Here is a 16,345-nt window from a genome sequence, read left to right on the forward strand (position 1 = left end):
ACTTGGGCAGAATTGGGGCCAAGGCAGCTGGCCTTGGTGCCCCCAGGTCCCCAAAGCAGGAGGGCCCCTGAGCCCATGCATCCCAGCTCCTCCCCCAGAGTGCACGGCATCTGAGTAGAGTCTCCAGCCTGAAAGATGGAGACTAGGACAGCATGTGGTTTGAAGCAACTGGGAGGAAATGCAGACCACAGAAGGAGAAGGCTCCTCACAAACATTCTCTGAGGAGCGTGGAAACTTTAACCCGGAAGGAGGAAAGACTCTGTCAGAAGAACATGCAGTGAACAAGAGCAGTTCTGGGGAATGGCAGCTGTGAGAGTGGGTGTGAAAAAAATCACTCTAAGGATTGGAAAGGAACAATAGGAGCAGGCGAGAAAAGCACGCAGAGGGCCATGTGTGTGGACGATATTCAGAGGCAAGGGGTGCTTGGCAAGGGGCCATCGCCACAGTGTTCCATAGGATGGAAGTACGTTACCTACAAATCAGGGATCGGAATGGCTTCAGGCTCCTAACTAACAGCGACATTGGAGCCTAGCAGAGCGCGTGTGTTCTGGACTTGGCAGGAAAATAGTTTTCCTCCTGGAATTCTATTCCCAGTCAAACTGAGTCCAGTGCGGGGGCAGACTGAAGGTATTTTGGGATTTGCAGACTTTCAAAATCCGTATCCTGTCACATCCCTTTCCAGAAAACTGTTGGAGGATGCGTTCTTGAGAAAACAAGGAGAAAGTGAGGATTTGGGCATGGGGCCCAGGGACACTGGTGGTTGGAGCCAGAGGTATGGGAGCCTGCACAGGGAAGGAAAGGTTCTCGAGGGGTTGATGGGCAGCTGCCTGCATCTGGATGCCTGGGGAGGGTGTGTGGGTTCAGAGAACTCAGGATGGGATTAGAAGTAAGTACCCTGAAAACTGAGTGAGTGAGGGGAAACACAAAGCAGCGTGAGAAGGGGGAAGATAGTGGTATGAATGAGCGTCTACCTGTGGTTTGGTGTCACTACTGCCTGTTGATGATGAGGCAGGGCCTGGGAGTCCTTGCTGGTATCTGGGGAGGGAGAGAGGGAGTGCATGCCTGATGCATGTGCAAGTGTGTTTTTGTATTTGTGTGTGCACATACATGTGGAAGCTGGATTGTCATGCTCCATCATGGGAAACCGTGGGTAATGCCCCAAATGAAATCCATCAAGGTAGTGATATAAGCATGTTGTCTGGAGAATATACTGGCTCATATAATTCAGAGTGTTTGCTGCAGGAGACCAAGTGGACAAGTGGAAGGGGCAAAGGCTTGCTGATTTTCATAACAAATCCTCCAGTTTGACTATTCACACTTTGTATTCTGTAAACGTACTTAATAAACGAGAGAAGAAGTTCCTCTGAAAATGACCTGGCACGCTGGTGGGTGCTGTGTCTGTGGCCCAAGGCCCTCCATGCATGCAGACTAGCATATACAGGGTGGCCTCATCCATAGCCTGCCCAGGGGACAGCAGGGCTGAGAGGAATGTGGGCCTGCCAATGGGCCTTCTGTCCCTGGGTTGTTAGTCCTGCTCACTCCTTCATTTGTCCTGTGGAGCTGCCCACCCCTGACAAGGGAGCTGCAGCCCCCTGCCCACGAGGGTCTGTGTGGTCTCACTTTCTCCTTGGGGAAGCACGATGCATGCTGTGCTTATCCCTTTTCCCAGTGAAATACTTTCCCTGCAGAAGCATGGGTATTCTCAGGGAACCCAGGGCCTCAGGCCTGAGGTGGGATCTTCCCACTGACAGGCCCCACGCTTTGCAGACTCAGGGCCCATTTCTGCAGTTCAGACGTTGTTCTGCAGTGGCAAGTCATGTTTGTCCCCTGTGCCCCTCATGCTGTCTGGCAGAGGGCTGGGAGGGAGGAAGGCCTGCAGAGCTCTGACAATGGGGAGCTAGTGTGAGCCTTCCCTGGGCACTGTTGCTGGTTCAGGCGTCTGCCCATGGGACCCTGTCTACCTTTGAGGTGATGGCTGTTGTCAAGCCCCTTTTATGGACGAGGGCATGAAGGTGAGGAGGGGTTGATGTTCTTGAGGACACAGGGCCAGTAAGCGGCTATAGCCAGATCCAAACGTGGCTGCTTGGCCATAGACCTGCCCGGCCCAGCACCTGCCCAAGTCAGTCAGTGTGATTTTAGTTCGCTTCTTGTGGTGTTGTTGGTTGGAAAAAGACTGGTTTGTAAAGGGCGCTGCCACAGGAACCTGCCTGCTGAAGGTTCATGGTCACACATCCTGTTCATCACACACGTGGTCTCTCCTAGTGTCTCTGCGGTTTGTAGCCTCTTCCATGGGCTGGCTGTTGGCAGGGGTGCCTGGGCTATGGGAGGGACTCTTCCTAGAGACCCAGAGAAGTGACCCAGCAGTGGATCCTCTGCTGTTCTCCTCAGGTGGTTTCTGTGGCCCAGAGTGGATTAAACCTGTCACCAGGTGCTCTGGGTGCAACATTGTAGTATCTGTGGAGGTACATGTGTGTGCACATGGTGCCTTTGTACGCACTCTAGTTCTGGTTCCACCGCACACAGACTGTCCTTCCAGCCTGGTGCCAGTCCTGGGGCTATGACCTCAGGTGACCGTTTGGCCCTTGTCACTCTGCTGGGACCTATATGGTGGGGTAGTGATCTAGGAGGGTTGGTCTGCTTGGTGCTGTGTGCCACTGCTGCCCCTCAGTTTACTGTTGGGTTGTCAAGCTTATTGTCAGAATTCTCCCCTTCTTTTCTGGCCCAGCCCTCAGATGCAGCCTCTGACTATAGCCGCCCTTCAGAGCCGGTGCTTAGTCTTGGCCTGGGTCGGCAAGGTACCTGTTCCAGCTGAGGCCTTGGGATTGTTGCGAGGGGACTACCCTGGGGCAGCCAGCCTGCCTGTCTGTACTGAGTGCCTGGCCATGTTCCCTATTCCCATTCGTTTGCGAATGACACCCTGTCTACTCTGTGCCCAACCTGGACCCCAGTTCTTGTCATCCGTGTCTCCCTGCTCCCCATCTGTCTCCAGAGCACTTCCCTGGTCTCACCAGTCCTGTCCCATGCTCACTGCGGTCACATGTTTAAAATCCTCATCAGCAGCTCTTGTCTCCATTCTTGTCTCTTCTAGAACCTTCTTTGCTGCAGCCTCCCAAGGGCTCACTCTCATGGAGTCTCTGAGCACTAACTCTGCCTGTTGGTCTTGTGACCAAGCGTTGGTGTTGTGACCACATGTTTCTTTGTGGGGCTGACAGGTGCCCCTTAGCCATGGACTCTGCCTCTATGGCCCTTTCCATGCTGTCCTAGGCACCAGCAGTTGCCCCTGCATGATTCTGTAGGTGGTCAGGGCAACTGGTGGCTGCAGTCCCCCAGATGCTACTTGGGGATGGGACATCCAGGCTGACTTTGTTCACCCAGAGATACCTTTTTGACATCCAGGAGGCTGGCATGGGTTTCCCTATGTGGCTTCATGTGGCTGGAGTGAGCTGCTTCTGGTGGCAGCTGGATCCCATAAGGTCAGGGAGTCCTGGCTAGAGCTCCCCAGCCTACGCTCAGAGTCAGTGTGACCTGAGTGCCAGCACCACATGCCCTCTTTTCTTGGAGGACGCGTTATCATTTAGGCTTTCTCTGAGACCTGTCTTCCCACAGAGCCTTCCAGGAGCCCCTCTGCACCCCAAACTCTTACCTGCTCTCCAATATGGCTCCCACACCAGCTGCTTATTGCTCCATGTTCTTGTGCTGTGATGGTTGGTCCTGTTGTGGGTCACAGTGCCGAGCCCAAAGTGGGCTGCTGTGAGTGCAGGTGCTTTCCTGCAGTGGGGACGTCCATGTGCATATCTCCTGTAGGCGATAATGCCTACGTGCTCCTGGCATTATCAGTAGGGAGAAGACATTGTCCCAGATAAATAACAATTCATGTTCATAAATATTTGTTTTTCTTGACAATAGAGTAGAACGAGGTGGCTGTAGAACTTTATTCTTAATTGTAAGGAGGGCCGTCCTTTACAAAGCAGTATAAATAGAAACCAGTTCTTTCACGGTCCCAGCACTGGGTGGTAACTGCTCTCAGGGGGTCCTTTCTGTTCACTTTCTTAGGTTTTCAATGTCGTTATACAGACTTATGGTGGGCGCACATGTGTGGGTTGCAGCCTTCATCTGATGTCTTGTGTCCTTGTGCACCTTCCTGAAAGCACTCCCTCTGTGGCGCTGGAGTGATGACCACCTGGTACTGTCCTGTGCGGCACTGGCATCATTTCCCTACTGTTGGGAGATTTGGGTCATTTTTGATTCTTGTTATAAACACCAGGATAGACATTTGGTACCCATCTCTCTTTAAGACAAATTGATACATAGGACCCTGTGCTGCTTCTGCTCTGGTCCTCCCATGGCTTATGATCATACTGGGAATAAAACCCAGTCTCAAGCATGGCTTTGGAGCCACACGCCTGGCCCCTGGGCCCTTAGGACACATCTGTCCTGACTCTCCTGGAGCTCCCCTGTGCTTCTGTCTCAGGGACCCTGGACTCGACCCTGGACTCACATGCACCCTCAGTCTGGGGGCCTGGCCTCACTGGGCTTATTCTCCACATTGTTCCTCTTATCATAGCAGGTAGATCTTTAGGCCACTTTTATTTCTGGAAACAGAATCCTAGATCAGGACAAGAGGTCCTGTGCCCTTGGTCCCTTCCTTACCTGAAGATGGATAGACCTATGTTCAGAAAGGTAAAGTAACCTGCCCAGGGTCACACAGCCAGCAGGGATCCCTCTTGGGGCCACCACTTGGGCCTCCAGCATGGCTGCTGCTCCTTCACAGTTAGCAGACCTTTCCTCCTGTGTTGCTCAGCAGGTTTGGAGAGCATCTTCCTGGTGTTGGCTCTCGATTTGGAGCATCCTTTGTTCCTGCTTGCCTTTGGGTGTCTCCTAGAAAGCAGTTGACTTCATCTTTAACTTTCTGTTCTTTGCTCTGCTATCCACCCCTTCTCTGCTGAAAGAAATCTTTGCATGCAGGCTGGGTGGGCCAGGATGGGGCTGGGGTTCTGTATTTATCGTTTGGGGTTTTCTAATTCTTTTTTTTTGTTTTTTTTTTTTAAGATTTTATTTATTCATGAAAGATACAGTTAGAGAGAGAGGCAGAGACACAGGCAGAGGGAGACGCAGGCTCCATGTAGGGAGCCTGACATGGGACTTGATCCTGGGTCTCCAGGATCACACCCTGGGCCGAAGGCGGTGCTAAACCGCTAAGCTACCGGGGCTGCCCCGGGTTTTTCTAATTCTTGAACAGGAGGGGTCACAGACAGGAGTAGATAGTCAGAAGCAGTGGTCTCGTATGTCTGAGTCATGGCATGTATGGACTAGGGGGAGATGGGCATGATGTCTCCTTGGCTCACACGTCCACTGCACCTCCTTCATCTACCCTCTTATGGGGCTGGGGTGCTCTGCCTGTGGCAGCACACCTGATTGTTTGAGCTGCGATTCCTCCCCTGACTCCAGCCCAACCTCTCACCACCCCTGGCCTTCCTGGTGTCGGGAGGATTGCTCCACAAAGCGCACTACTCGGGTATGCAAGATGACGGCCATCCTCCTGGCCTGCGAAACTGCCCATGGTGCTTGCTTATGGGATGGATGTACCCTCCTGTGTCCAGCTATGCCTGAGTCCCCCCTTGCTACCCCTGTTCAAGCTCCTGGCTAAAGTGGTTTTTGGGGCCATTAGGTAGCTGCCTTTTTGAATGTTTAAAGCGTTCAAAAGATCAACTTTTCCAAAGACTGAGGGAACAGGGAGAGAAAATAGTGGCATTTGTTTGAAAGGTTCTGAGAGCTTTTTTTAGCTCAGACAGTTCAAAGAGCGCCTCTTGTTAGTCAGAGGAATATTCCAGCATCCCTGGGGTGGTCACACTGGCTTAATTGGGACCTGGGTTGCTTTGAAGTCCTTTTAATCCTGCCTGAGCTGGGGGAAGGAATTTGAAGGCAGCGACTGTAAGTTTGAAATTTCTTCATTTTATTTACATGTGTCTGGGGACTTGTATGCCTCATTCCCTGAAGCGGTTAAGCCGGGATGCTGGTCAGTGGGCAGCAGCATCTGGTGCCTTGCCTGGTGCAGCCAGCCGGCCCTGACTGTGGCTGGGAGCTCGCCTGCCTTGTGGCTGTCCCTTTGAACCATCCCCACATGGTGGAGTCTGTAGTTGTGCCCAAGTCACTTAAGGAGGGTCCACTTGACCCCAAGCCACTAGAGGTCTCCTGCCACAGGCCTCACTGAGGACAGATCGAGCTGCAGTTGCTGGAATTCCAGTCACGGGCTTGTTCTCATGGAGGGACCCATGGGCACACGTGCTGCTGGCCAGCCATGGCCTGTCACAGCGGGTCCTGGCCTCCCTCGGGGGCACGGTCTTACCCGGCAGGGCACCTGGTTCCCCCCAACCCCACGTCCCTTCCTTTCCTCCCACCACTCTCGGGGTGGCTGTATGGACTCTGATTCTGTCACTTGACGGACTTGTCTCATTGTCATCTGTCTTTGAAATGTGCCTGCAACATGGCGGGTACTTGGGACACTGGCTCTTGATTTTGTAAACATTTGGAATATATTATACATGGAAAAGCATGTCTTTAGGGAACACGTGTGGTTCCCTATGTCTCTGCCCTCGAGTCATGAAGAACAGCGGTTCCTCCAAAGCCTGGAGGGAGCTTCGTCTGTATTGGCACTGCTGCCCCTGTGCTTCATGGCTGTCCTTCTGGAACTTGCTGGCTGCTGTGAGCCTGGCCTACATGGGGTGCTGTGCTTGGCCTGAGAAGCATCTGTCTCCACCAGTGTACACGCTACTGTAATTCTTCCATTTAGTGTCGTAGGGGCTGATGATATGTAAGTGTGTGAGGGAAAGCGTGTTTTTGTGAAAATAAAGTTGAACGCTCTGGAAAGCCTCACAGAACTGTGGCTGTGGCACACGTGTCCAACTGTGGCACGTGGCTGCTGGATGCAGTGAGCCACTGAGAGGTCACAGGTGGAGTCGCAGGTACCCCTGTTTAGGAAACCAAGCCGAAATTGTGGATTATGGTTTGTGATGTCCGTAAAAATGTAAGGTGGAACTCAAGGGGACACACCTTTGAAAAAGTCTTCAGCTTGGTGGGGAGGCTGTGCATTTGTGATAGTTATCGTGTTTGTGGCACCTGGGTGTGGGGTATGGACTCCTTGCTTGAGCTACCATGGGGTTGGTCAGCGAGCAGTCCTGTTGGTTTTAGGTGGGAAGCCTCCTGCTGGTATATGTCTGCCATGCTTCTGGCATGTGTAGCTGAACCCTGTTGATGGATGGTATGTAATTGTTTGCTTAAAATTGGCCATAATTAGACTTTTGTGCATTAACTTACTATGGGATAGATCTCATTCTACAGCTTAAGTTTACAGTGCTGAGCTTTACAGTTTTCTGAATAGATTTAATATTTCCCGATTTTCATCCCATCCTACAGGAAGCCATTGTTTTTGTCTTATTTGTCCTTTAGACATTTCTTATGTAGACATTTCTTATGCACGTATACACCAATTCAGCTACGCTGGCTTATGTCCTATTTCTTTCATACAAAAGGTGGTCTGTGCTCACATTCTGCTCCTTGTATTTTTTTCTAGCCAAGTATTATTCAGACCTTCTCACATTAACATATAAAAAAGATTCTTCTTTTCTCTTTTAAGCAGATTCCATTAAGGGGAGGGGCTATGATTATTTATTTATTTATTTAAAAGGTTTTATTTATTTATTCATGAGAGATACAGAGACATAGGCAGAGAGAGAAGCAGGCTCCATGCAGGAAGCCTGATGTGGGACTTGATCCTGGGACTCCAGGATCACTCCCTGAGCCAAAGCTTAACCACTGAGCCACCCAGGTGTCCCTGGGCTGTGATTTATATAACCAGTAGTTCTAACCTTCTGATCCAGTGGTCTGAGTTCCAACTCTGGTTGGATACGATTTTATTAGTTATTGTTCTGCAGAGATAATGTGATTTTTCATTCATTCATCTAATATTTATTGTAAGCCTACTGCCATATACCCAGAGCTGTTCTAGGTTCATGGCCAGTGGAAGAAACAAAACAATATAGCAGACAGTATCTTGCTTGTCTGGAGCTTGCACTCTAGTTGAAGCAGAACAACAGGAAAATAAGTGGGTAGAACCTCTGGCATCTCAGGTGGTAATATGCTTTGTGAAGGAGCGGGTGTGGGGTAGGGGGACAGAAATTTCCGTGGGCCAGGGTTACAGGTTTGAACGGGGTGGTAGGGTGGGCTCAAAGGAGACCCTGGGGATTTGAGTAGGGGCCTGAGAGAGCTGACGAGGGGCATACTGTGCAGACACCTGGGGGAGGAGGCTTCCAGGAGTGGGATGTGCAAAGGTCCTGGGGTGGACACGTGTGAGGCCAGGCTGTGCTGGCTTCATAAACTGTGGTGGCAACTTTGGCATCTCCCTGGCACTGTGGAAGGAATGTGCTGCATGGTTGGACATGAGGCATGGGACCCCACTTATGGTTTAAAGTACTTGCTGTGGTTGTTGTCTTTCAACGTGGTGCTTGGAGGCAAGTGTGAAATGCCAGGGGACTGGTCACGAGGCCACTGGGATGGTCGTGGTAGAGTGGGTAGGAGCCAGCTGCATCTGGGTCTGTGCTGAAGCTGCACCGGCTGGGTGGAAGTGGCTTGGAGAAGGCCAGAGCGATGACACAGCTTATGGCGGCTGGCAGGGCTCGTTCCATGTCCACAGATGGAGAAGACTGAGAGGAATGGGGTTGGAGGAGCAGGAGGGTGCTCTCGGGCCAGGAGCTATTCAGGAAGCAGGTGAGCAGCCCTGGAATTCAGGACCCAGAGCCTCTTTTTGGGGGTCTGGCCCAGGGCAAGGGGGCAGAAAATGCAAGAGGTGGGTGGAGGGCTGGGTGGGAGGCATCCAGCAGGAAGAGGCTATCGAGGGAGCTGGAGCTGGAGAAGGAGTGGGCTCTCCTGGGAGGGGTGTTGGTGCAGAGGTTCGCAGCCATCTCCTGCCTGGAGGGGTAGGAGGGCAGGGTGAGGCTGCTGTAGGCTCCATTGGGCGTAGGGATGGAACACTGGGATGGGACATGTGCTGTGGCAGCCACCTGCAGATCCCTCCAAGGCCTTCCCCTGGGGCAGAGGGGGCTGATGGGCAGTAGTTTGATGGGCAGAATGACATGGGGAGAGAGGCATTTGCTTCAGCATGAGACCATTGTTGATGGACTGTGGGGGATGCTGCAGTGGGACCCTGTGCCTCTCTGGGTGTGTGCGCAGACTACGTCTCTTACTGGCCTGTTACTCTCCACAGTGAAGGAGCAACTTGTTTTCTGTTGATCTGGGAAGACGGACCGCTTTAGAAGATGGACACATGGCCGCTGTCTGCCACATGGCCGCTGTCTGCCACATGGCCAGCATGTCACAGAGTGGGGAGAGGGACAGGTGACCTTTGTGGTGCCTATGGCCTCAGGACCATAAGTGGTCACTTTCTCTGGAGTGTCTGATTGGCCAGTTCAGTAGCCACAGGGCTGGGGGCAGCAGAAACTGCCCCTGATGGTGACTGCATCACATCCTGGGCCATGTCCAGGTCATAGGGATTTGATCTTTTTCTTCAGGTAAATAGGAGCTGCTTTCCCACCCATCCTGGGACAAATGTCAGGTTTTGTCCTAACTCAGTGCTTGCTGACGTGATCCCTCCTGACCCCAGCCCCACCTCCCCCTGTAGCTGTGCTGTGTTATCCAGGAAACCTGATGGAGCAGGACATCCCTTTGCCCCTGAGATGTCTGTTGTTTCTGGTCTTGGTTCTGCATACTGTCTGCCGGGTTCATCCCCTTGCTGTAGAGCCTCCCTTCCCTGGCGGAAGCCACCACTGAGGGCCTGGGCTTTGCGGGCTTTGTTCTTGGGGAGAATAGATCCCTGCAAGAGAGCTTGAGGCTTTATTTGAGAAATTGGAGTCCTCCGGTCTCATGTCTGTTAGACCCGTGGAAACTGGCACTTTGGGCTTCCATAGGAGCCCTGGCACCTGCTACTATGAGCCTCAGAATAGCTGCTGCTGGCAGGACTGCCTTTTCTTGAGTGTCACCCCATGGGGTGAGCCCCTCCCCCAAGCCCCTGCTGTGCCGTGCACAGCTGAGTTTGAATCAAAATTCAGCTGCAGATTGAACAAAAAGACGTTTTCCCCCTTGAAAGCCCACCAGTCAGAGTTAAAAGGCTTCTCGGCTGAAGCCAGAGTTTTCAGTAGCAGCTATCACAGCTTGGGCTGCAGTGGGAACTGTCACTCTCCTGTCGTCTCAGTGTCGAGGCTCCTGAGGCCCTCTGAAGGCCTTCCACCTTCCAATGTATGAAGTGTAAGTTTGGGGAAGCCTTGATCTTCCTGTCTGAGTGCTCCCATGCTGTTTCTGGGCAGTGTTGATACCTGGCCCAAGTCCTGCTCACTGAGAGTGTTGAGCTGGGCCCCAGAGTATCCTTGGTAAACATCTTGTGTAGCTCTGAGTACGCAGCAGGCCAGGAGGTTTTTGGAAAGTAAATGCTTGTCCACCCAGGTGGAGGTGCTTTGATGCTGGTGACGCCCTACTGTTGATTAGTGACCCTCCCTGATTTCACGGCTCCTCAGGAGCTGCCTGTGTTCACGCTGGGTACTTACTGCAGGTGCCGTAGGCCTGGCTCTCGGATATTTGGGTCCCAGCGCTTCTCCCGCTGTGTCCCCCTCTGCTCTTGCAGGTGCCTTCTCCCTGTGTCCCCCCTGCCCTGGTCATGTTGTGTGGGGCACCCGTCGGCAAGCCACATCTTCTGTCAGCCCCCTGCTTCTCCAGCTGGGCCTTTCCAGCGCCACTTTGCACATAGTTATTAGCACACCACGTGGGGGTGTTTTTAGTTGTACGCCTACAGGTAACACAGATTCTTATCATAAATTCAAATAATGTACGGGAAGTTAAAGATCCTTTGACTGCTCCCACTGGTCTGGGCCCTGACCTGCACGAGTGCCCCGGCATCCATTTGGGGTGAATCTTTTCAGAGCATGCGTCATTGACATTTTTACTTTGAGCCTGGACTTTTTTTTTTTTTTTTTTTGAGCCTGGACTTTTGAAGTTGTTGGTGATGTTTTGGGGACTCTGCCCTCGAACTTTTACCTGAGCACCTGCTGGCTCTTTGGGCAGAGGAAGGGTGCTTCTGGAGGAAGGACTGGGACACTGCCTGCAGGCCAGGGAGCTCTACACAGTTGTCCTGCTTGTGGCCCTGAAGTCTGCGTCCCCATCCTGCGGACCTCCTTCTCACCCGCTGGGTGTCACCTGTGCCCTTTGCAGTGCTGCCTGCACCCACCTTTCCTTAGGACACACCTGGCATCTTGGCGCTGCCATTGAGGCTCTTGTCTTCAGTCCTCTGCGCTTAGTCCCCAGGCCTGCGTAACTCAGAATGTGGGTGGAGAAATGCACGCAGACATGACGTCTGACCCTGTGCACACATTCATGCATCAAATCTCCTTTGCTGCCATATTTCTGGCCACAGGGGAGAGGGGCCGGGCCTCTGGTATGGCTGGTTGTCTCTTGGGCCCCCATGAGCTGTGCAGAGAGCCAGCCTGGTGGCCCTGGCCTGCATTAGGAAGCTGAGGAGGCCTGAGTGGCTTCCCATGCCCCCCTTTCTTGAGCAGCCAGGACGGCATAATGAGAGCACGGGTCCTAGGGACCCATGGGGGTACCTTGTGGCCCCTGGGCTGGTAGGATGGAGGGTCTCTTTTGGTTTGGCCCACAAGCCACTCTGTGAGCCACCTCCTCAGATGTGTAGTCACACCTGGTCAGCAACAGTCCCTGTGGCCCTAGGTTCTACAGCTTGAAAGTACAGTTTAAGAAACACTTGTTGATGTTCTCCCAACAAAATTATAGAAACTTCGGAAGGTGAACAAGAATAGGACTCTGCCGCTATGATAGGGGTCTGGCTCATTCTCCCTGCTGTCCCATGGGTGCATTGTTAGTCGAGTCCATCCAGCTTTCTGCTTTTGCTTTCCTCAGTGTGCATATTTTTTGTTGTTAGAAGACCCACATGTGTTAGTATCTCAAAATACCGCTCCCGTCACCTCTCCTGACTGTTCTCGTGGCATCACATGTGTGCCCTGTTGTACAAAAGCAGCCTGAATGTGGATGGTGGCACAGGAGTCTGGTCACCGGTGTATGATGTGGTCATGCATCCTGTGGGCCCTGTGCTTCTGCACCCCTGTCACAAAGCAAGGGTCGTGGTAGTTCTTGGTCTTGTCTTTTGGGATTCTTTTAGATTTGGACCAAATTCTGGAATCTGATATTTGCTTACCAAATTGACAGAACCTTAGAGAATGTTTTCCTTGTCACATGTACAGTGGGTGGTTTTCTTGATGGCCACCACTTTTTGGTGATTTGCCTTGCAGCATCTCTAGGATTATTTTACTGCTTAGATTGCCCTGCTTTTTCTGCAAATGGCCAGTGGCTCTGACTTGTGCCTAAGAAACACTGGGGGATCTGTTTGTGGATCCTGGGCCCACCCCCAGGGGTTTCAGTTTTACGGGTTGAGAGGTGAAGAGGGGTGGACTGGAATGACTGGGGAAGGCAGGCCCTGTGGCCCATGTCACTGAAGGTGACATGGGCTACTCTTCTCATTCCAGATGACCCCACCCCATGGCGGTGCCACCACCTCTGGAACCATGCATGCCCCATTTTCCTGTCCAGTGAGTGTGCCCTCTCTGTTCCCTTGTGCCTTTTGCTGTGGTGGCAACCACCTACCCACCCCCTTTCCCCAGCCTCAAGTCTCATGGATAGATAGTACCCATGTTGGGCTGTGAGAACCTACTTATTTTCTATTATTGAGCCTCCCAGCCCTTTTTAAACATTAAAAATAGTGACGTGAGGAATGTAAACTGGTACAACCGCTGTGGAGACCAGTATAGCCATTCCTTAGAACATTGAGGATGGAATGATCCAGCAATTCCACTTGTGGGTATATATCTAAGAGTTGAAAGCAGAGACTTGAACACAGAACACTTGAACCATGTATTAGCCACACATTGTTGCTTCCCTGAGATGCATTCCTGGAAGAGCCGTTGCTGTTTGGCAGATGTGGACTCCCCTTTTGGTTTTGTTTCTTAGGTTGTCTGATGTCCTGGGTCTCCTGGGGGGTGGGGGTGGGGATGGGGGCAGGACAGCCAGGCCACAAGAGCTACCACACCCTGAGGAGCTGAGGCTGGGAAAGCGCGAGTGCACCATGCTGTTGTCTCTGCTGTCCCCCAATGCCTCCCTAACACCTCTTAGCCACACTCCCAAGGGACCTGGTTAACGTTTGAGGGTTGGGTCCTTCATTGCTGATTACCTGCCACGTCCTGTCCTTAGGACATATTTTCACAGTAAACTGAGTGTGCTGGGGCTGCTTCGTGAGAGCTCACCCATAGCCAGGCCCCTTGTCCATGGCTCTCCCCCTCTTCTGTCTTTATTTTTTTAAGATGTACTTATTTGAGAGAGCAGAAGGAAGGGCAGAGGGGGAGAGAGAATCTGAAGCAGACTCCCCTCTGAGTGTGAGCCTGATATGGGGCTTGATTTCATGACCTGAGCCGAAATCAAGAGTTGGATGCTTAAACTGACTGAGCCACCCAGGCACCCCTTTTTTGGCTTTAGATTGACCACACGTTGCACCATCCACCTCTTTGTCTCTCCTTTTTCTCACATGGAACATTCTGGAACCATTCCCTTAAATGCACTGTTTCTAACTAAAGCCTCATACACGTCAGTCTTCCAACAGAATGTGTTTTCTCTTTGATCAGCACTACAGGACTGAAGGTGTGCAGAATCCCGCATAGTTTAATGTATTGATTACTTACTTTGAATTGGACCTTGTAGTCCTCCTTTATATAGTGAGATGTCACACCTGTCACTGTTACCTGCGCCTTGTCCTTATTTCCCCCACAGCATTAAGGGGTCTGCTCTGCTTGTATACCTTACAGATAGTTGTAAAGGCCCCTGTCTCTTTCTGCGCCCCTGCCGTTAGTGAGTTCACAAGGGTTGTCAGGTGTCCATGCTGCACTATGCCTGGATCTTTGGGTTTTGGCAATAAGCCTTGAGGAGCCCTGTCGAGCCAGCGAGTCAGCCTGCAGTTGTCTGGATGGTGACTAAACCCGCTCCAACTCTTTCCTTGAAACATGTCCCGCCTTTTCTCCTTCTCTGAGGGTAGAATAAGCTGGAGGATGGGAGATTCTTGAGTATTGCCAGCTAGTTTTCTGTGCTTTGTGTTGTTAGGGGGAAGGTGAGCCCTAGTGTTGGCAGGAGTGACTGGACAGGGCCCTCGAGTCTTGATGCAGCCAGAGTTGGAGCTGCAGGCGCTGGGCCCTGCAGGCCACTGAGGGAAGCTGCAGGCTGGCCTGGAGCATGGGTGGGTATGGGCGTTGTGCCATGTGGTCTTATCTTCTGGAATTGGGCACGTGGGGGAGGCAGGCCCTGCGGCCCACATCGCTGCTCTGTGAGGAGGGGGTGGCTCATCTGAATGGTGGCACCTGGGATTTGGGGGCTGGGACTGTGGCCAAGGACCAGCCCCCTGGAGGGTCTGCCACAGGCATGTGAGCCAGATCTGCGCGGCTGTGTGCTGTGGTCTGTGTGGGGACAGCCTGCTCTCTCAGCCCACTCTGGGAAGGGCAGCTTTGCCTCAGGTGACCTGGGCTGTGGATGGCCCACTCTTCAGGCAAGTGGGCCATGTTTGCTGGGCTGATGTTCTTTCTGGGGGAGAGGTGGGAAAGTCGGCTTGCTGCTCGGTTCATTTGAGTGTGGAGCCAGGCCCCTTGATGGCCACCCAGAAGTCCCGTGGTACTTGGGTATGTGATGGCCTCTGAGCAGTGAGCTGAAGGAGCAGAGACCCTAGCATCCTGGGCATGACTGTATGTGTGTACGTGCATGTGTGGGCGTGGCCTCATGTGCACTGGCCTGCTGGGCTGGGGTCCCAGGGGATGTGGATGCCCTGTTGTCTCAGTAGGATGGAGTGTTTGAGTGCATGTTAAGTTCACTTTTCTCCTGATTTGAACCATTCCAATTTTCCCTCATTATTAAATTGTTTCACTTCAAATTATCTTCACTTTAAAGGAGATTGGAGAGTCTGGGTGAAAGTGAGTCTGGCTGTCTACTGTCTCTAACTCCTAGCTTTCAGGGGCTAATTTGGACCTCAGGGCACGAACCTTGTTTCTGAATTGGTGTCACATGCTCCTGACTCTGCAGATTGGCCTCCAGATTTCTGGAAGGCTTCTACTTGGAGGGAACCTGCCCTCGGTGAGAGCTGCCACCTTGGTCATCGAAAATGCCTAGAGACTTAGTGGCCATCTGCCTGAGCAGATGTGGCCAGGCTGGAAGATGTGGCACCACTTGCCCCTGCCATGAAGTGAGGGCTGGTACCAGGCCTGGGGCTGGGGGCTGTGCAGATGTGGATGTGCATGCTGTCTTTGTGGATTTGTTTTCAATAAACTTGTTCCATGGATCTAGTAACAGTTTGCATACATATCTGACTAACACAGAGAAACAACAGAAACTTGATTATCTCTGTAGAACATTTCAGAGAAAAAATACCTCTTGATTTGAAAAGATTACTTGATTTTTATGCCTTTTTTAAAAGATTTTTTAAAAAATTTATTCAGGAGAGACACAGAGGAGGCAGAGACAGGTAGAGGGAAAAGCAGGGTCCCCGCAAGGGAGCCCGATGTAGAACTTGATCCCAGGACCTGGGATCACTCTCTGAGCCAAAGGCAGATGTTCAACCACTGAGCCACCCAGGTGCCCCTATGCCTGTATTTTTAACTCAGAGGTTGGAAACCTTTAGGAAACTTCAAGAACATGGGACCTGGCATTCAAGGATGGCTCAACCCCTCCCCCTGCAGGATTTCGGTTTTGCCCAGGGTCCTTACAAATGATCATCTGGTCTGGGCAGGAGCTTGGGGAGAAATCTCTCCTGTGCCCAGTGGTCCCTATGGGCCCAGGGAGGGGCTGTTCTTCAGGTGGCTGGGAGGAGCATCATCTATGAGGGGGAGAGTCTGGGAGCACCTGTGGGAAGGGCACATGCCTCAAAGGCCCAGGTGTGTGAGGAGTCAGCCTATGTGGGGTTCCGGTAGGATTACTGATGAGTCACAGGTGTCGAGAGACCCCGTGCTGCCTGAGGAGTGGGGTGAAGAGGATGGGGCACATGATGGAAGGGGCCTCCTCCAGGAAGTGATGATTGTTTCCAGCCCTCTTGATGAAGAGCATTGCAAACACAGGGTGAACTAACACAGAGCTCAGGGGGCAGTGGGGTGATATGTTCGTGTCCAGAGGCAAGGCTGCAGGAGGCAGAGCCCCTGGGGCCTGGTCCTGTGGTGGAGTGCTCCCGGGAGCTGGGCCTTGCGGTGCCATTGGAGGACAGGAAGAGGGC

At 52.3% G+C, this 16,345-nt stretch overlaps 1 protein-coding gene across 4 annotated transcripts in view; it reads left to right on the top strand.

The window, feature by feature from the left end:
- The window catches only part of MAD1L1 (mitotic arrest deficient 1 like 1), a 345,798-nt gene that overhangs the window by 49,349 nt on the left and 280,104 nt on the right, over positions 1–16,345 (top strand). Inside the window, exon 1 of one of the 4 annotated variants that reach the window (XM_072753317.1) lies at positions 8,544–8,763. The exons of the other annotated variants lie outside the window; for them this stretch is intronic. Within the exon in view, the coding sequence (XP_072609418.1) occupies positions 8,690–8,763 (74 nt within the window). The 5' untranslated portion in view covers positions 8,544–8,689. Of the gene's footprint in view, positions 1–8,543; positions 8,764–16,345 lie in introns of those variants that run through there. 4 annotated transcript variants of the gene reach the window in all.

This window comes from Vulpes vulpes, chromosome 3, assembly GCF_048418805.1.
Source record: "Vulpes vulpes isolate BD-2025 chromosome 3, VulVul3, whole genome shotgun sequence".
In the NCBI taxonomy this organism is placed as follows: Eukaryota; Metazoa; Chordata; class Mammalia; order Carnivora; family Canidae; genus Vulpes; species Vulpes vulpes.